We start from the raw sequence: 20,255 nt of genomic DNA, 5'->3' as shown, positions 1-20,255 counted from the left end.
CGGCCTCTGGGCCGACGGAGGAAAAGGATTCCTCTTTACGAAACCACTCCGCAACCCGTCCCCTCCGGGCATATGCCAGGCTTGTTTCAACTCCCCCGGGCCTGGGAGAGATTCTTTGCCAGGCGGCAGCTCTGAGCGTCAATCACATGACCCTGCCTTGGAAACCCGTGGAGCTACTGAGCCAGCGCCGGCCGAGTGGGGCAGAGAAGAGAGGGACGCAGCCACTGACCTCCCTCACGGGCATGTCTGTGTCCACCTTGTCCCGCCCTCCACACACACACACACACACACACGCGCGCGCGTGCGCGCGAGAGAGTTCAAGGCCTTGTCACTCAATGCCCCATTTTTATTCAGCAATTACTTTAATCTCAGGACACTCGGAACAGGACACCAGCAGCCGGCCCCGAGCCCTCGGGCCTCTCTCTGGAGGCTGCCGGGACGTGTTTGTGGCTCTGGGGGCGACACTGTATATTCCCGGGCTCCTCGGGGAAGCTCCCAGCAATCCAAGCAGACAGATGGGCACGAGGTACTTCGCACAGCCTCTGGGCCCCTCCTGCTGCCGTGGGCACTGGTGCCCAGCTCTGGGTCTATGGGGGAGCTGGGCTAGGGTCATCGTCGTAAGCCATGGGAAGCTTAGAATAAGGATCTTCTAAGGGACCGTCCAGGGACGGTCACCGCAGAACAGGGCTGTGCCCTGGTGGGCTCCGAGGGTCTCTAGAGGCTGGGCTGGCTGCGGGCGCCAGCACCTTGTTTGTGGGGGAGGGGCAGTCGTCCCGCTCAAGGTCAGCTGGCGGTTCCCAGGAAGGCTGGACTCCGTGCCTGGGCCCTTGCCAACCTGGGCCAGTGGGTGTGCCACCCCCAGCCCCAGAATCCACCTGCCGAAGCAGCCCAGCAGCCCTTGCACATGGGGCGTCCCTGGGCAGCGCTGGGACGGGGCCTGTTCCTGTTCTCTCAGCACCTCTGGGCCCGGAGTCGTCGGAGAACCCGGGGAAGCAAACGCATCGCAGACGCCCGAGGACCCAAAGGGGCCTCAGCAGTCATTCAGCTCAGCCCCTCCTTGCAGCCTGCTGAGAGGTGGCCCAGGCGGCTCGTTCATCCTTGAGACGGAGAGCTCACCACCTCTCCGAGGCAGCACCCTCCACCTTGTGGCTGTTTGGGGCGGGGGGAGGGCTGGGCCAGCAGCTTCTGTTTGATGGACGGAGACTGAGCGGTGCAAGGTGAGGGGTTTCCTTGCATCTCTCCAGGGGAGGCTTCTCAGCCCCTGGGCGGGGGGGTGGCGAGCTGGGAGGACGGGGTGGGAGAGCGGGGGCAGGTAGAGCAGGAGTCCAGCGGAAGGGAGTCGCCGGAGCCTCTCGTGGGCCCGGCCTAGGATGCCCCGATGTCGTCATAGTCCTCATTGCCAGTGGAACCAGGCTGGGGCCTGGGGGATCCTGTGTGGCCAGGGGGCTCGGGTTAGTGGGAGGCTGGTCACCGCCCCTCCTGCCGCATGGGACGGAGCCGAGCGGGTCCGAGTCCGCCCCCTCCCCTGTGATGCCGGGCGGTGTGCAGTGATGAGACTCCCGTTGTATGTTCTTGGTCGCGGCCAGCTCCCTTGCTGGCCTGTCAGCCCAGAAGGCAGAGCCTCGTGTGCGGTGTAGGGCTACAGTCCCCAAGTTTGCACAGGACGAGCTGGGCGACTGAGTGCTGGCAGACGCCCGCCACCTCAGTGTCCCCCCCAAGGGACCATCGGCTGCTTCTGTTTGAATGCCTCCGCTAATGGGGAGCTCACTTCCTCTCAAGGCACTCTTTGAGTCTTTCTCTGTCTCATCCCCATCCATGTTCCCCACCTCGTCATTTTACTTCCTTGGAAGTATGGATCCGATGGATCCAGAGTTCCCCCTACGCGTGCACCCACTGCCCCTGACCATCCCCCCCTTCCGGGACCCACCTCCCCTGCCGCTGGCACCTGAATACTGAAACTGGTCCGTCGAGGGAGGCTGGGGCGGCGGCTGGAAGTTCTGGTACCACTCCCCGGAGGAGGTGCTGGAGCTGTCGTCAGCCGAGGGCCCTGCCGGAAAGCCCCAGAGCCGGTCACTCTCTGCCTGGGGACAGCCAGCTCATGAGCTGCCAGGGCTAGGAGGCCCTCCCGACTCACAAGAGTGACGTCCCTGGCTTGACCACGAATAAGAAAATGAAGGTCCGGAGAGGGGTGGAGGCTTGCCCAAGGTCACACAGCAAGTGGCTGCAGGGCTGGGGCTGGGATCCCGAACTCAGCCTGGCTCAGGGCTTCCGGCTGCACGCTTCCTCCAGCCAGGCCGGCTACGGGATGGGAGGCCGGGGTACACGCAGAGTCCTCCTGGGCCCAGCTTACCTGAAAAGGTAGCCTGGGAGCCAGCCAGCTCCAAGTTCGGGGGCTGCTCCAAGAAGGGGCTCCTCTCTGTAGAAAACACCTGAGGGGTCCACAGAGGTAGCCTGCTACTGGGGCTGTTGCAGTAATCCTCCCCGGAGGACGTGCTGGATCCCCTGTTGCTTCCTGGGTGGCGCTGAGAGCCCAGGGAGGGCGTGTCTGCGACGTAGTGTCCAGCGCTGGTGGGTGGGACCTGAGGGGCACTCGCCTCTTCAAGTCCTGGGCCAGGAAAGGGAGGATGGTGAGGAAAGAAGCGGCAATGCATCAAGGGGGCTTTCAACTCGGTCGGGGCCGACATCCCGTATCATCGACTCACCTTCCTCCAGGGGAGGCATCTGGAACCTGCTCTGCTGGATCTCCTCCTCCGTGACCCGGTGCCGCTGGGAATCTACAAGCAGAGCGGTGGTGAGGAGGGGTGAAGGCCCACCTCCTGGTCCTGGGAGCCCGGAGGAGGGGTGGGTGGGCCTCGGGACTTGGGAGGGGGCCCTGAGGCTGAACAGTGGAGGAGGACAAGCCCAGGGGCACCGAGGGGCTTAGAATTTCCCATCACACCCCAGGCTCTTGTCCAGCCAGACCCCAAACCTCAATCGCTAACCAGCACGGGGACAGGCTGCTTCCGGCCAGAGACCCTAGTGCCTCGCGCCTCTCTGGCCTGCCAGTTGCCCCTCCTCCTCCTTAAGGAAATAGGAAGAGTCCTGGGCTCTCTGCTCATGCCCTGGAGACTCTGGGCAGGAAAGGGGCAGGCGGTGCCTTCTAGGAGCACCTAGAACTTTCTAGGAGCACCTAGAACTTTCCGGAGTGGAAGCCTTGCTTACATCCAGTTCCCTGTTTCAGAACTGGAGAGATGTGGATTTGTTGAGTCTTAAGGACCTGAGGGTCTGGAACCTTGCCGTCAGCTCTCTTGGAACTGGTACCCCTGAATTTCCGTCACAATGTCACGGGATTTTGGACTCCTGGTCTTGCCTCTTACGTGCCTGGGCTCAGAATCCCGGGCTCTAAGGATGCCTCATCCCGGTGGCTCCCAAATGCTGATTTGTGGCACAGAGCAGAAGTGGAATCACCCACCTCCCACCCCATAGGCCCTGGTGTGCCGGGTGGGGCACAGACAACCGGTGGTCCCCAATATCCATTCTCCCCTCTGGCCTTTATCTGGACACACAGCTGCTTGGGACAGAGGTTTCGTCTGTTGTCCTCTCTTACAGCTGGGGGGGCTTAAGTTCCAGCCGGGGTGATGTGGGTGGCCGTGATGTGGGCATCTCCGGCATCCTGCCTTTTAGGGTAGGGCCTGCCCCACCTTCCCTTCCCGTCCTGCTGCCCAGAATGTGGATGTTGTGGTGAGCCACGCTGGACCATGTGGACAAGGGCAACAGCTTAGGGATTGCACAGCGGCAAGAAAGGAGGAGCCTGGGCCCCTGCCGACTTCTTAGGACGCTGTCATTTGGGGACCTCCGTCACACACAGCCAAACTCTCATCCTCGCTTATATGGTGGGTCCCGGGGAGAACCGGGGAATGTTTGACAAGCTCCCAAGGGACTTCACGACAGGCATGGGATCCTGTGCTCTAACCTCCAGCATTGCATGGGCCCTGCCTTAAGCACTGTCTTTCCTCATCCTATCCCCAGCAGGTGGGAAGGAAAGCTGGAAAAGCCGGCTGAGAGGTTCAAGCTGGGCTTGCCCATGAAGGGAGGGGAGGGTGCCAGGTTGATGGGCAGAATGGGACACAGAAGGGGTGTGGGAGAAACCATCTGAATGAATGTCTCTTGCTTGGACTTGCTTGTCTAACACAGCCACAGCCACCTTCCGGTGAATGTAGAGGGGCGGGTCTTAAGACCCCGCGTGGCCAGAGACAAACGTGGGAAAGAAGGAAGTTGGAGCCATGGAGGGGTCTCTAGGGTCACAAAGTATTGTGAGAGCCTCAGTGTAGGACCATCTGCAGTGGATCCGGTGGGTAAGAAGGGGCATTCGACCCATGTCATGCAGGGGTCACCAGATGGAACCTACGGAGGGTCCCCAGCCACATGGGCCCTCTCCCTGGTAGGGGCGGATGGGCCCTCGGGAGCCCAGGCACTCACTGTAGAAGGTGGTCAGGGCCACGGGAGGCTGGGCGCTGAAGTCATAATGCTCATAGTCTGAGTCCGAGCTGGAGTCCGAGTCCTTGGGGGGTAGGGCCTGGACCTGGATGGGCAGCTTGGGAACTGGGGAGAGAGCAGAGTTGGGGCACGGGGGAGTGGTGGGCAGAAAGGCGCAGGGAGAGGCAGCAGAGAGCGTGGCGGGGGGGGGGGGGACCCGAGACAGAGCGGCAGGGAGAGCACGGGGTAGCCCATCTTGTACAAGCCCATCCAGCCTGGGTTTTCCAAGCTCCCCCCACCCCCCCACTTCAAACACGGGGAACTAATAACACGTGTTTATTTCACAAGCACGGAGCAGTCACTACATGTCAGGCGCTGTTCTAACATTTAAAACATGATCTCGTCTGGATTCTCGGAACCACTCTGTGAGGCAGGTGCATTACGGTCCCTCTTTTACAGCCGAAGAAACTGAAGCACAGGGAGGTTCTCGCCTTGCCCAGAGAAGCGGGCAGTGTGGCTCTTAACCTCGAGACCATAACATGCAGTGAGCGAATGCTCTGGGCCTAACTTGTGTGCTAAGTTCTGTATTCATAGTCTCTTCTCAAATACACGGATACCGTGCAGAGAGAATATGTATACAATTTGGCTGAGTTTTGTATTGCTTTTCCGGTCACCGAATGCTTTCAAATAAAGGTGATTTGATACAGTCATAATGCAATGCGATGAAACTCGAGTTCCTTTACAAGACTTTCAAGAGGTATAAATCCCTATGTTGTAAAAGATGGATGACTGATCTGATTTTTTTTTCATTCAGAAAAATGAAATAAAATTATGTTCCAGGAAACCTGGATGGGGCTCTGCAGGAAGGCTGATCGAGGCTATTGAAAGAGGCGATAATATCACAAACCTACCAGCCAATTAGCAGGGCAGAACTTTCCTCCGAGAAATGCCCTGTATTATTCCAGAACTCTAAAGCCTAGTCTAGAATGACTGCCTTGGAGGGTCCTCTGCCCAGATCGAGGCACGACATGCTCAAGGTCCCACGGGCACCAGTGGGCTGGCTGAGGTCTCATCTCCAACTGGGGTGCTGCTTTGACCTACACAGTTCTGACCCTCCAGGAAAGGATTCCTTTCCTGTCCTCCCCAGCCTTCCTCACTCCCAGGGTGGTGGACATCGTACCTTCTTCTTTGGAAATGGTGATGGGAACATCTTGATAGCTATTGATACCCTCTGGGGTGGTGGTGGGTGGGTGCTGGTCGTTCACCATAATGGGCAGGGCTGAGAGGGGAGAAGCAGAGATGCTACAAGTCACTTTTTGGTCTCTCCCGGTCTAGCTGGTCCTGTTCTCACGGAGATGCCTCTCTCCCCACCTCTCCCTCAAATCCACACGCACGCACACAGTCTAGTCCTCCCATGGACCACTTCTGCCAGGCATGCTGGGAAAATCCTGCCCATCGGGAGGTGCTCCCAGGGGTCTGGGCTGGGTGGCCATTGATGGATGGTGCTCCAATCTGCTGAGTCCCTTGAGGCCCCCATGCCCCTGAGAAGGCCACACCTCAGGCCTGCTGCTTTCCCTCTCTGGGCCTTTCCTGTGGCTCCCAGAACTCTGCACCTACCGTATTTTCCTTTAACTTTCAAGAAGATGAAGGCCGTGGAGATGAGTAAGCCAAGGAGGAGAATTCCCAGAATGATGCAGAGGATGAAAAGCATTAGTTCTCGCGATTTCCAGGCTTCTGCTTTCTGGATCGTAGTAGGTTCTGGAAGCAAGAACCCCAAATCAGAAAGAGGAACGGACATAGACTTCTTGCCTCCCCAGCATCTCTGCAGCCGACCTACTTCCCTTTTGGACTTATCTTCCTCCTCTCTTCTTTTTTCCGAATGTCCCCATCTGCTTTTAGACACTTTATATTGGGAGGTGCCCAAGAAATGTTGAATGAACAATTAGCTGAGTGAGCCTTTCCCCTGGCCACCCGCTCAGTAATCATTGAGTGCCCACTGTGTGCCCACTAGGCTCTAGGGATACAAATACGACATCGGCATCATAGGCCTTGAGGGCCACTGTCTAGTGGGGAGATCAACACGTTGACTCAATCCAATATGGCACCAGGCTTACTGGGAAGGAGGTACGGGCAGGCATGAGGCCTTACAAGGGGCCTTCTCTGGTAGGGCAGGGTGGGAGGTGGACACCGAGGCTGGCTTTCCAGAGAAGGTGACGTGGAGCCACCTCTGGCAGCGAACAGACCATCAGGAAGGCGAGATGTCCTTTCTGTGCCCTGGATGCATCGTTCCCATCAGACACGTACTCCCTGAGGGCAGAGGTGAGGGCCGTGATTCTGGACCTCCCAGCTCCGCAGCCCTGATGTGACTTCCTGTCTTCACCCCTCTCTCGGTGCCACCCCTGCTAAAAAAGAACCCAAAGCCTGCAAAGAGGCTATAATGAGGCAGGTGCTTGGAGCCCTCGAGAGAGGAGAGACGGGACTCATCTCCTCCTCGGTGTTAGGCCACAGGGCTGGATGAAGGGTAGTGACAGCACCACAGGGGGCTGGTGGGATGCGAGCATCCCGACCCCCTGGCTGGGCATAGTGACTGCTCCCCGCTGCCAAGAAATTACCCTCTCCCTGTTCTCATTTTTTCCCCTCCCCTGCATCTGCAAAGGGCTTGACTTGAACCAGGGTGGGAGGTGGGTTTAGCAGCAGGAAGTGGGTGTAAGAGGGAGGCTGGGCTGTGGGGGCCATGAAGAGACCAGTGAATTTGGGCCCAGAGGGACAGGCTGAAGGCAGGGCTGTGGGGCCAAGGGCTAGAGTGTGGATCTTTCTTTGCTCTTTGAAGGCTGATGAGGCTTCCCACCTTGACCTCAGAGAGAGAGAGAGAGAGAGTATGCGAGTGGGTGTCTGGGGTCCTGGCAGGAGTTCACCCTACAGCCCGTACCCTTCCCAGCGTTCCATTCCCTCTCTGTGCCTTCATCCATTGCCAGTTGTCTGTCAGGACTTAGTGTCCCTCCACTCCGTCCCCAGGCCCCTGTCCACCTTCTTCCAGTGGAAGCAGGGGACGGCACCCAGCCGGTGAACCCCCTGCCTATCCCGGGGTTGCCCAGGGGCTCCGTGCCCAGACTAAATAATCACGAGAACACCTAATGCTTCGACAGTGCTTACCGTGTGCTCTGCCCTGTTCTAAGTGCTTTAGAAAAATGAATTCACTGGAGACTCACAGCAAAGCCAGGAGAAAGCTACGGAGATTATCATCCCCACTTTATAGTCAAGGGATCTGAGGCTCAGAGAGACTCAGCCCAACATTACCCAGCTAGCAGGGGAGACGGCTGGGCTTTGAGCCTCAGGAGTCTTCCTGGAAGTCAGCCAAGCTACACACAGCTGGCGGGCAGACCAAGCCTGGTTCAGATCAGAGCCTTGGATGCAAACTCCGGCCAAATGCCGGCTGGCTGTGCCTTCATCCTGTGAGCGCGAGCTTTTTCCTCCGTGTAAAGGCTCTAATGAGACCTCCCCGATGGGGACACCAGGAGCATCACAGGGCCGGGAACTAATGATGGCAAAGCTCTGGCTCGGTGCCCGGGGTGTTATTAACCCACTGACTGTGAGCTACCACTGGCCCGTGTCAGACCAGGTCAGCGCTGGCTCTCTCCAGCTCTGTTCTCCTGCCCGACAGGAGAGTGGGCTCCTGTCCATGAAATACCAGGATTCGGGAAAGCTGGGGAGCTTACATGGCAGGGAGGGGAGAGGAGAGGGGCAAAAGCACCCACAGAATGGAGCCCGGGGACGGGGAGGGGGCAGAGGGAGCAGCAAGTCCATCGGCTGGAGGTAGGGGACGTGGGAGGCGTGCACCCACCTCCCTGAGAAACCGCACACCCAGCGACACTCACCCACAGTGACCGGCTGAACGCCTGCAGGGGCTTCAGAAGTGGACAGATTGAGCAGACTTCGGGAGCCTGTCAGAAAGCACCAATCACTTACTCAACACGTATTACCAAGCACCTACTGCGTGCCAGTCCTTGTGTTAGCAACCGAGCAAGACAGACAAGTGACCTGGAACTTGGGGGTGCATATGGGTAAGAAAACCTGCCTTTGCCACCCCCCACCCCCCACACTAAGGAAACTTCATGCTGGGAAGTTTCTTGGGTTAGAGTAAGAGGCTGATGAGAAAAGAACGATCCTTTCTTTCTGTAAAATCTGCTACAGACCCCAAATCTCGTTTTCTGTCAAGTCCTGGGTTCGTTCTTCACATTGGCCTCGGGAGCCGGGAAGCCGACATTACGATCACTATCATAATCGCTTGACAGGTAAGGGATGGGGCTTACAAAGTCCCTCGGTGGATATCACCCGATTTCCCAGCTACCCTGCGAAAGGGCAAGGATCGGCAACCACACGGTCATGGAACTGAACCCCCCCCCCCGCCCCAGGGGGGAAATGGTGGAGCTAGGCTTCGTAGACAGGTGTCTGAGCTCCCTCGTGACGCCTAATGCCATGTTTCTCTGAGTCTAACGCTCTGGCTTTGTCATAGTTTAACACCTCCGAAATTGGGGCGACGGCATCCATTGTTACAACTGATGGCGTGCCACGAGTTTATTTTGGCAGCATTGCTGTCCTTTATGGTACATAAAACAATAACTGTGACCTCCCGATGCCGCCTTAGATTTGGCGAAATATGGCAGAGTCCGATTCTTAGTGGGGAAATGAGGCTTAGCGGAAATAAGCAGTACCGGGTGCTCCCCAATGCCTGGCACGTGATCGGGGCCCCAGACTCTGTCGCTGATGTTACTGTTAGTGTCTCCCACTGTTATCCTTCTATGCCACCAGCCCTGGGATAGCAGTTGGTTTCATGTCCTTGAGCCAGTTCCGGTCAACAGAGACCATGGCTTAGCATGCAGGAATGTCTCACCAAATAGTGGACGTCACGATCTGGGGGCTGGATCGAGGAATCTGGGGGCAAGAGTGCCCTGATTATTTAGCCGTGTCTCCCTGGGCATGGTAAGGGCAACGGTCCCTGGAAGGCCAGTAGTTGTCATTCCTGACCTAGTCCAGGCCGTGGTCCCTGGCCTGCCAGTTCTCAGGCTTCAGATTCGGGTGGAATCCTAGTCTACAGTAGGTGAGGTAGGGGTGGGGAGGAGGGATACCTGAGCAGAGGACTCTGGCTGCCCTCGACTGTCTGCAGAGATAAGGGTTGTTGAACCTCCAGAAGCAATCGGAGGGGGTGGGCTCCTCCCCTTTGCATGAGTAGTACATTTTCCCGGGCAGGGAATGGGGCAGCCCCTGGAGTCTTGTGGCCACGGTCCCACAGCCCAAGGTCCGGCAGAGCACCTGGGCCTCCGAGGAGTACCACTCACTGTCACACACTGTGCTCCAGACCCCACGGAAATGTACTTCCACCTGCCCCTCGCAGGAGTCGGCGCCCCCAGTCAGGCGCCAGGACTGGTGCTCTGCAGAGGAGAGGTGCGGGGGGTGGGGGTGGGGGCAGAGTCAGGTCAGGACCCTTTGGGCTGAACCCCCCCGCCCCCCCCCCCAAGCAGGCCTGGCTCATGGATGCAAACACCCTACAGCCAACCAGTCTCCAGAATCCGTGTCCTTCCCCGTCTATATTTGCCCACACATCCCCCGGCGGTCATCTGCTGCATCTACACTGGCCCATGCTGCTCTGCTACTCAAACTGTGGTCCGTGGATCTGCAGCACCGGCGTGGCGTGGGATCTGGTCAGAAACTCAGACTCTCAAGCCCTGCCCGCACCTACTGAGTCAGAATCCCTATTTACCAAGACCCCTTCTCCCCAGCCCCCATGCCCGCGCACAAGTAGAAAGAAACACTGGCTGGACCAGAGCTTCGTGGCCTCAGCTGGAAGGCTGACAGCCTCCTCCGTCCGGCTCCCCTTGCTGCTCTGAACCCGGTGACCGGCTGGCCCCGGGGAAGAGTCTCACCACCGATGTGGCTTCCTCCAGGAGGTGGGCAGGCTTACCCTCCAACTCTGGAGTCCTGGCTCCCTCTAAACTCCACCTGGCTTGCTTTCTTAGGGCGCTTGTCACTCTCTCCCTCCGATGTTGCCTGTCTCTTATTTGCTTGTCCCCGTTTTTGCGAGGACTCGACCTCGCTCCGGCAGGGGTCATCCCTCCCGGCTCCCAGTAAGTGCGGGTAGATGACCCCCGGCTCACCTGAGCACAGCACGCCGGCGTCCTCCTTGTGACCGCAGTAGCCGTTTCCTGGCAGCCCACGGCAGTCCCACAGGTGGTTCTCGGTCCCCGAGCAGTTCACCTGGTCCCGGTGGATGGGTCCTTGGCCGGGCGCGAAGTGCAGGCCGGGCAGGGCCTGGACCGCCCAGCCGCAGTTCAGCTGCCGGCACACCACGTGGGCGTCCTTCAGGTCCCACGTGTCGTCGCACACCGACCCCCACTGGCCGCGCTCTAGCATCTCCACGCGGCCGGCGCACGGACCGCTGCCGCCCACCAACCGCACCGCGCGGTTCTCTGGGGAAGGAGAAGAGGTTTGTGGGTGGTTGGGAAGAGAGTGGGGGGAGGGGGGAGGGTGGTCCTAGTGGTGGATCCGATGAGACGAGCTGGTAGCTCGGTGGGCAGGACTGGAAAACCCAGTCAGAGCTGAGGACCTAGTGGGCAGACGTGGGGGACTCCGCAGGACTAAGGACCTGTGGGTGGGCTATGGGGCCGGTGGGAGGGGCTAGTAACCTGGTGGGCGGGACAGGGGAAATCTCTGGGCTTGCGGACTGGGTGGGCGGAGCTGCAGGCTGGTGGGTGGGGCTAGAGGCCTGGTGGGCGGAGCCCGAAGAGCAGGTGGTCCTCGGGGCTGGAGAGCCGAGCTGCTAAGGGACACAGGGAACCTGGCATATTTATGCACATGGGAGGTAGGGCCAGAGATAGAGGTCCTGAGCGAAAGCAGAGGCGGGACCAGTAGGTAAGGGCTAGAGACCCAGTTAGGATTGGGGAGCCAAGGGGTCAGGTTGGGGACCACAGTGGCGGAGCTGGAGATCCAGTAGGGGGAGAGGTCCGGCGTCCAGATCTGAGAACTTGCTCAGAGCTGGAAATGAGACAGTGCTGCAGTCCACCAGTGTGGGAACCAGCTGTGCTTGCATTGGTGGCGGGTGGCCGGTGGCAGGCGGCGGGGGGTGGGGGGGTTGGGGGAAGGGAGGGTCCGGCGGGCGGGCCTTGGGTCCAGTGGCCAGGGCTGGGGACAGGAGTGAGGGACAATGGCTTGAAGGCCTGAGGGTAGGGCAGGCAGGGCCAAGATGACGGTCTACTTGTACCTGCGCAGGTGACCTCAGCTGGCCTCCTGTCGCTGTCGCACTGACGCTCCACCACGTCGCAGAGTGGCCACTCGGGCCCTCTGCACAGGACGGCGGGCGCCAGGGCCAGTGTGGTGTTCGGGGCCTCGCTGGCGTTCCCCGCGCCTGGACCAGGGGGCAGCTCCGAGGGCGGCAGGGTGGGCTGGACGTCTGCCCCCGCCCCGCCACAGCTCAGCGCGCGGCACGCGGCCTCGGTGGCATTGTGGTTCCAGAACGCCCCGCACGCGGGCTCCCACGACTGTCGGATCCAGACCTCCACCGTCCCGCTGCAGTGGCTGCTCCCATTCACCAGGCGGATCCCGAGGGGCTCTCCTGGAAGTGCCAGACGCCAGCTGAGACCTCCACCGATTGGGACTCTGCAGACCCCAGGGATGGCAGTGGGGGCGGCGGCTTCCAGGGGCTCCACCGCTGACCTGCTGTGTTACCTCAGACTATACCTTCCTGGGCTCTGGGCCTCAGCCTTCCCATCTGCAGAATGGGGCTGGGCTGGTTCATCCCCAATCCCCCTTTGGGGCCTGACCTGGTTCTCCTTAGAGTCAGGAGACGGGGGCTGAGGGTGACTGTAGAGGTTAGGATGCCTTTGTTCCATCTAGGGTGACAGAGAACCAGGGGTCCAGTCCCCGCAAACCTCCCTCTCTTGCCCCTGTCTCCAGGGCACCCTTGTGTGAAGGAAGGGCAGAGTTCTGGGTGCCAGGCCCTGCCCTTGTACTGTGGATGCCATGCGTCCACTCTTAGGCCCCTCTGCTGTTCTGAGAGTTACCATTGAGGCCGCCATCATGACCTTGAAGCCCTGGAGGATGGATATGGGGTTGGTGATGGGGTTGAAGACGGGCTTCTTGGGATGGTGGTAACCCAGACACCGTCCTTGGGGAGTCACCTGCCTATTTTTGCCCAGGACTACACCCTCAGGATAGGACACAGCTTTGCACAGAGTAGGTGCTTAATATGTGTTGAGTTAATCAAGGACCCACTTGGCAGAACCCCTCCCCCCCCACTAAGAGTTCTTCAGCTTGTTCTCAGCAAGTCTCCTTAAAATGCTTACTGAACATTTTGACCTCCCATACGTGACATTTTATTTTAAGGTAAGCCCCTTGCCCAGCGTGGGGCTTGAACTCATGACCTTGAGATCCAGACCTGAGCTGAGATCGGGAGTCAGCTGCTTAATGGGCTGAGCCACCCAGGTGCCCCAAGCACATGTGACATTTTATCAGTGGCCTTTCAAAGATGGCAGTTCTAAGATCTCAGAGGGAAGGTGATGGCGGGACTCAGGCACTGAGCCAGGAAGTTAGGGAGCCTCCCTGATACCCTAAAAGTCTGTTTCCTTTCCCCATCACTCAGGACACCCCCCGCGTGGTCTCAGAAAGCTGGCTGTGCGCCCCAGAAAGATTGTTTCCTTACCTGACTCCAAGGGCTGGGTCTCTGTGCTGCTGGTGTTGGGCTGGCCGGATGGGGTTGGAGTCGGGTGACCTGAAATTAACCAACAGCGGCCATGGTGGGTGAGTGAGCACAGAGGTAGAGGGCACAGAGGTGACTTCAAGGACAGGGGACACTTTCTGTGGCTACGTGGGGATCTTGACACAACATGGCCCTGGGCCTTGGGCATAGTTGCCTCCATTCAGGGTAGGGAAATTCTCAAGCTTTCTTCTGGGGCATTTTCCACTTCCCCTTTGAATTGTGCAAATGTGCTCAGACATCAGAGTAGAGCAGGGAGGAGTGACTGGGGGCTTTGGGGACACACTTCCTGGCTGAGTGACCGTGGATGGGCTACTACCCTCTCTGGGTCAGAGTCCCAGTTTGTTGGCAGTAGCACTCAGGCAGGTATTGTGAGGCTAAAAGGAGTCAATACCTATAAAATACTAGACCTACAGAAGAAGCTCAAATGGGAGTTATTGTCAGGAAGAACATTGTTGTTTGGAAAACTGAGAAACTCACACCAGGCTTCTGGGTAATCGTTGCATCTGGGGGCGGGACCATCAGACCGCAGAGCTTTCAGATGCGGAGAAACTAACATTTGCCAAAAGCTGAAGTTATGCAAGGTCCTCGCAGATAGTATTCCATTTTCCTCCAAACAGGCAGTGAGATAGATATTAGCGTTTGCTTTTTACAAATTAGGAAAGGGAGGCCCAAAGAATAGAAACCAATCGCCTGGCCCAGATGGTACCCCTTTGTGCTTCCAGAGCCCTGTCTTCTTGGCCCCCTGGGGGCTGACCTGTTTGGGCTACATCAGCATCTCCCTGGGCCCTTCAGCTTTTGCTTGGCTCAGCCAATGGGGAGCCCCAGCAGAAGTAGGAGGGAGGGAGGAGCGTGGAGTGGTAGGTGCTTATTCCCCTGGCTCCTCCTGTCCTTGACTCTCTCCTTCCAGGTCTTGCTGACCACTCCCTGGTCTTGTCTCCTTGGGTCCAGAGTGGCAACAGCTCAGCCACTTCTGAACTTCTGGTTCTTGCTTACCTTATCCTTTGTAAATAGTCTTTTTGTTTTTCTGTGTGTTTTTAAATGTTTATTTATTTTTGAGAGAGAGAGAGAGGGGGAGGGAGAGAACACACAAGCAGGGGAGGGGCAGAGAGGGAAGGAGACAGAATCCCAGGCAGGCTCCACACGGTCAGTGCAGAGCCCGACACGGGACTCGAAACCACAAACTGAGATCGTGACCTGAGCTGAAGATGCTTAACCAACTGATCCACCCAGGCGCCCCTGTAAATAGTCTTTTTGTAAATAAGCCCCTTCAAAGTCTCCTATTTTGAAAGCGCCTCCCGTTTCCTGTTGGGACCCCGACTGATATTGGCCCGAGGCACCCCCTCCCCCCCCCCCCCCCCCCCCCCCCCCCCGCTGAGCAAAAAGCAAAGCTTGGATTTGAACAGTCTCCGAGGAATGGGCTCCGTGCTGGGCAGGGATATTCCAGTTTGCAGACGCAGAAAGGGAGGGCTGTGGCCAGGGCCGCTGTGCTCCCAAAGGAGCGCCCCTGCATTCAGGGTCTCTCCCCTGCATTCAGAAGGACGTGTGCTCGCTGATGGGCCGATGTGGGGAAGAGGCAGCGAGCCTCCTTCGTCCCTTCCTTCTCTTTCTTCTCTTTTGACCCAGTATTGGAGGCCCTGATGCAACCACAAGATGGAGGGAAATGCGGACCCAACTGGAATTTTGTGTAAGAAGTAAACCTTTTTTCTGGTTCACATCCTGGTGCCCCCTCCGAAAAAACATACGCAAACCCTCCAAAAAAAAACCCAAAAAACCCAGAAGTGAACCTCTGCTGGGGTAAGCCATGAAGATTTCACCCTATGTTTGTTACCCCGGCCCAGCCTGGCCTGGCCTGACTGATCTAGGGGCTGCAGACTCAGGCACGGCTGCTACATATTCTGAGAAGCTTCTCCGGACTCGTACCCAGTCGTGCGCGCAGGCGCACCCAACGCTCAGGCCTGCAGACACAGCTCTCCTGTAGGCACCCATGTGGGCCACTCCATCACTCAGACAGAAAGTAATCAGGCCTAGAATTGCCTGTCCTTGCCAGCTCCCTGCTTGGCTGCCCGGCCTGACCCTCTGGGGGGGAAAGGACTCAGAATTCAGAGCACAAACTCCGTGGCTAATGGAATATTCAGAACCAGGATCCAGACGCCCCGAGGTTAGGACTGCAGAATCTCGGTTCCCACAGCAATGGTCCCAGAGCCACAGAGTAACAGTTTTCAATACGTGTGCCAGGGCCCGGGGTGGGGAATGGGGTCTTGGCTGTGGCGTGTGTGTGCTTGTGATTGTGGTGGGTGTGTGAGTGTGTGGTTGTGACCATTTGTGTGCAAGCGTCTCTGTGTGTGTGTGTGTGTGTGTGTGTGTGGAGGGCCCTAGATCAACTGTGTGTGTCTCTCTGGGTCTGGGAAACCACTCTCGTGTGCAAAAACACACATGCTTTCTGTTAGACCAGAAAACCCTGGAGGGCGGGGCTCAAAGCTGAACCAGCCCTGTGTCCCAGGCTGTCCAACCCCGTGGTTGCTGATTGACTGGCTGATGGAGGAGTGAGTAGACCTGCCAGGTTTTATTTTGTTTTTTTACATTTATTTATTTTTGAGAGACAGACAGAGACAGAGCACACGTGGGGGAGGGGCAGAGAGAGAAGGAGACACAGAATCCGAAGCAGGCTCCAGGCTGGGAGCTGTCAGCACAGAGCCCGACGCGGGGCTCGAACTCACAAACCGTGAGGTCATGACCTGAGTAGAAGTCAGACACTCAACCAACTAAGCCACCCAGGTGCCCCTAGACCTGCCAGCTTTAAGGACAGCTGTCACCAAGGCAGTTTATTCATTCTCAAGGGTTTGTTTCCTGTGTCCCAGGCATTTTCCTGCCCCCAATCCCAGGAAGGGATCCTGGCTTTTGTGTTCTCTGAGTCCTGTGCCTGTAGGAACAAAAGAAGAATTTCCCTCCCACCCTCCTTGCATCCAGGCCTCGGCTGGCACGCGGGGCCCAACGCGGCACCGGTGCGTCCCAGGCATCATTGCTGCCTTTGTCTGGTCCTGCGTTTCACACTTTTCTTTGCATTTGATTCACTTTTTGCTGGAGTAAATTTATTTGAAAAGGAACCGTTACCTTTTCCCGGGAATCTGCTCTACAGCATTAAGATACTCAACTATAAAAGTGTTGATTGCGGTGTCTTGGATGGCTAATCACTGGACACAGAGTGAATGCTCATTCGTTGGGGAAATGGAATGAATTATGGCCCATTTACAGCATGTCCTCTGATGCCGCCTTTATAAAGAATGAAATGGACACACACCGGTTGGAGGGGTTTCCATCCTGTGTTGAGTAAGGAAGCAAGATGCAGGGAAGGAGGTGTAATGTGATACAACTTTGGTAAAGCAATGGCCAAAAAGAAAAAAAAAACACTTTTTATGAACTGGTACGATTATATGGACATGGGGAAGAGTGTGGGGGGGAAAGACAGAGGGGGCCAGATTTATGGGCGTGTGACCTGTGCATTCACAGGCCCCCAACTCAGAAGGTTCCCTGGACGTGGTTTAGTGCTGTCTTCATCTTGAAATTCTTAACAGTTTTTTAACAAGGGGCTCTACATTTTTCTATTGCACTGGGGGGGCCCCTTCACATTTTGTAACTGGTCCTGGGGCCGAGCCTTATGCTGGTGGGAGAAGAGAGGGAGAGAGGGAGAAAGCAAACAAGGAAAGAAGGAGATAAAAGGCTGTATTTAGAAAACCATGTGTGGTATGAATCCATTTCTATAAAATCAGGTACCGGGGTAGACGTGCACAAACTTAGCGAATATAGAGCACAAATGGACTTTCAGTACGGCGTGCCCCACATGGAAGCTAACTGTGACACTAAGTGTACTAAAAGGAAAGCCACATAAGAAATATTAAAAGGCGCGTCATCATTGAATAAAGACGGTCTCTTTGATAGGCTCAGAAAGAATGACAGAGCCTCGAAGAGAAAATCATTAAAATGATTAAATCTTTTTCTTCCCACGCGGCTCCGTGTTATTGGATACTAAACTCGGTTATGCTGTGTGCCCCACAAAATCATCTTGAGTTGTGCGCCCCTCCCCGTTCTGCAAAAGTATGGACCCACAGGGATGAGAGATGGAGGGGAGGGCTCCGACCGGGAGGGGGGAGAAAAGCTTACCCCCCCCAGCTCAGGACGACGGACATTAGCTTTTCCGGACGGCCCCGAGCAGAACGGGCCAGGACCCTGGACAGGGTAGCCAGGGGAAGATGCCAAGGGAACGTGAAATGTAGGCGACCGAGGACAGGAAAAATGAAGAGTCACCTTGCCTGGAGGCTGAGAGACACTTGTCCTCCTCTTGTGTCACCCGGGCCCGTGGGACTCCCCGGGGCTTGGAGAGCTGGGGGACATGGAAAGGGAAGAGGCGTAGACACTGAAGGAGAGGCCGAGGCCCAGCTGGCCGGCCCAGTGTCAGAGCAAGTGGGGGAGGGGAGCTGTCAGGCCCCTTCGGGGCCACCAGAACACCGCCCTGGGCACGCCCGGCACACGGGGTGAGAGAAACAACAGCTGAAGGCTCCAAAGATGTGCCGAGAAAAGCAGAGACGTAATAAGTGCTTGCCGAGAGGATGATGCTGCAGGGCCGGGGTTTGGGGGAAGGCAGGGTGGAGCGGAGGGCTACAGCCACGTACGTGGAGGGGGCCCACAGAGAGAACCAGCGCGCGGAGGGCAGCATGTGTCGCCTGCCACAAGCACATTGTTTTCTTTTTAACATCAGTATAAAGTGTCATGAGCCCACGTCAATGGCCTTGAGAACAACAGCAGCAGAGCCCTTTTGATCCAGTCATTTCGTTTCTGGAAACCTGTCCTAAAGAAATAATCTGGAATACTCCATAGAGATTAGAGGCCATGGGTCAGAATTGGAAAGTTCTAGATTCCTTTCCCCACCTGAGCCCTTTTCTGTTGTTGTTTTTTTTTCCTTTTAAGCGAGTGTGAGTGGGGGAGGGGCAGAGAGAAGGAGAGAGAGAATCCCAGGCAGGCTCCGTGCTGCCAGCGCAGAGCCCGATGCGGGGCTCGAACTCACGAACCGTGAGATCATGCCCTGAGCCTAAATCAAGAATCGGAGGCTTAACTGACCGAGCCACCCAGGTGCCCCAGAGCCCTTTGCTCACTGTGCGATTCAGGCAAATCATTTAACTTCTCAGAGCCTCGGAAATTCCCTCTGGAAGACGGGAGCAAGAAGGACCCCCAGTGCAGGCTCACCGTGAACATGGAAATATACGACACACGTTAGACAAAGCCTTCCCTTCCCTTGTTTCTAATAGGAAAAAAATTTACAGTCCTCCAAACTGGGGACAACTGAATTGTCTAAAAGCAACTGGCGGATCGGTTGGGAGGATCAACAACAAAAATATTTGCAAAAAGATATTCACAAAGAGTTTTTGATGATGTGGGGAAAACTACAAATACTTTGGGCTCTCCCCTCTGGCCCCCGCCCCCACCCAGCCCGGCTTTAAGCTTCTGAAGGTCTTCTGAGACCCAGAGGGAGCCCGAGTTCGGTCCCCCATTCTGTCCTCTCCTTGAACCCTGGACTTTTTCCCTCCGTGGCCCCAGTCGCATGCAGTTACGGTGGTTTTAGTGATGTGCTGTTGATTCCCATCAGGCCCGCTAGATTCTAAGGGTCACAGGGACAGGGATGTTCCATATCCCCGACACTTGGCACAGTGCCTTGCCCAGAAGAGATGCTAAAAGGATATAAATAAATGAAATGTGATCTCTACTACAGAAAAAAAAAAAAAGCATAGGAAAAATAAAAACACTAGCAGGAAATATGCCCATACGGCGAGTTTTGTTGTTTTCTCTCTCTTTCGGTTGCTTTAAATTTTTAAAATCTTCTACGACAAATTAAAAATTAAAGGTCTCCAAAGAAACAAGCGGGCCTTTTTTTCGGGGAGAACATGTGGTTGGCTCGCAGTACTAATACAATGAGTTTTTTTAGTGTTCGTTTCTTTTTGAGAGAGAGAGAGAGTGCGAGCCCAAGTGGGGGAGGGGCAGAGCTGTCCGCACAGAGCCCGACACGAGGGGCTCGAACTCATGAACCACAAGATCATGACCTGAGCTGAAGTTGGACGCTTAACCGACTGAGCCACCCAGGTGCCCCCACAATGAGTTTGAAGCCAGCTGTCCACTCATTCCGCTCACCCGAGCCTGTGGAGAGGGTCCGGCAGACCACGTGGCCAGTGTCGCCGTGTCAGCCAGAGCCACACTCACGCCTGGAGGCGAAACAAAGAGCTCGTGTGCTCCGTGGGTCAAGCCGTTTCTTCTCTGGTAAATGTCAGGATTGTTGGGGGCAGAGTGGAGGGGTCACACCGGGGCTGAGTGTTAGAGGAGACGGGTCCGGGCTGATTTCTATCATTAGCTTTCTGTGTCACCTCGGATGGGTCTTTTATACTCCCCGGACCTGTTTTCTCACTTGCAAGACAACAGACTGATAGCTTTCTGGTCTCTTCTAGTCCCTCGATCCTTTCATTATAATTAGATAAAATATATAATGAAAGGCAACTCTAATGAACACTCACTGTATGCCCCAGAGATGATGAGTATTATCAATGCGCTTTAATCCCATGTAGTATCTATTCGAATCCTGAAACTATCCTATGAAGTGGGAACTATCAGCCTCCCTGTGTCATCACAGAGAGAACTGCAACACAGAGAGGTTAAGCCAAGCACCCACGGCCACCCAGCTGGTCAGCATTAGAGGCAAGTGTAGAGCCTGGGCAGTCTGGCTTAAGAAGCCACTCTTAAACCACTACATCGTACGACTTCCAATATCCTATCGATATAAATGGAAAATGTGTCCTGTGCTCTCTCAGTCTATCATTACAGGGGGCGGTTCATCATATGCAAAGAGTTCGTGTGTACCAATGCGGCAAGAGGAGTAGAAATCTGGAGATGTTAGAGATCCTTTTGTCCAAAATGGAGAACTGTGTTGTGCTGCACTGTCCGATACGGTTGCAATTTTCATTTTATTTTAATGCAGTTCGTTTAAACGTCATCTTACAAACTGATACTCGAT

At 56.4% G+C, this 20,255-nt stretch overlaps 1 protein-coding gene across 6 annotated transcripts in view; it reads right to left on the bottom strand.

Moving 5' to 3' along the window:
- Window positions 1-325: 325 nt before the first annotated feature.
- The window catches only part of CD6 (CD6 molecule), a 40,528-nt gene continuing 20,598 nt past the window's right edge, over window positions 326-20,255 (bottom strand). Inside the window, exons 2-13 of one of the 6 annotated variants that reach the window (XM_006937371.5) lie at window positions 13,148-13,216; window positions 11,711-12,061; window positions 10,608-10,919; window positions 9,582-9,884; window positions 8,331-8,396; window positions 6,073-6,213; window positions 5,636-5,734; window positions 4,459-4,581; window positions 2,703-2,774; window positions 2,351-2,605; window positions 1,928-2,047; window positions 326-1,430 (exon numbers count right to left, since the gene is read on the bottom strand). In XM_006937371.5, the coding sequence (XP_006937433.2) occupies window positions 1,366-1,430; window positions 1,928-2,047; window positions 2,351-2,605; window positions 2,703-2,774; window positions 4,459-4,581; window positions 5,636-5,734; window positions 6,073-6,213; window positions 8,331-8,396; window positions 9,582-9,884; window positions 10,608-10,919; window positions 11,711-12,061; window positions 13,148-13,216 (1,976 nt within the window). In that variant the 3' untranslated portion in view covers window positions 326-1,365. The remainder of the gene's footprint in view (window positions 1,431-1,927; window positions 2,048-2,350; window positions 2,606-2,702; window positions 2,775-4,458; window positions 4,582-5,635; window positions 5,735-6,072; window positions 6,214-8,330; window positions 8,397-9,581; window positions 9,885-10,607; window positions 10,920-11,710; window positions 12,062-13,147; window positions 13,217-20,255) is intronic. The other 5 variants (XM_003993494.6, XM_045039374.1, XM_019812482.3 and 2 more) reach the window with 5 other exon arrangements.

This window comes from Felis catus, chromosome D1, assembly GCF_018350175.1.
Source record: "Felis catus isolate Fca126 chromosome D1, F.catus_Fca126_mat1.0, whole genome shotgun sequence".
In the NCBI taxonomy this organism is placed as follows: domain Eukaryota; kingdom Metazoa; phylum Chordata; class Mammalia; order Carnivora; family Felidae; genus Felis; species Felis catus.
This window is presented reverse-complemented; position numbering and strand designations above follow the sequence as displayed.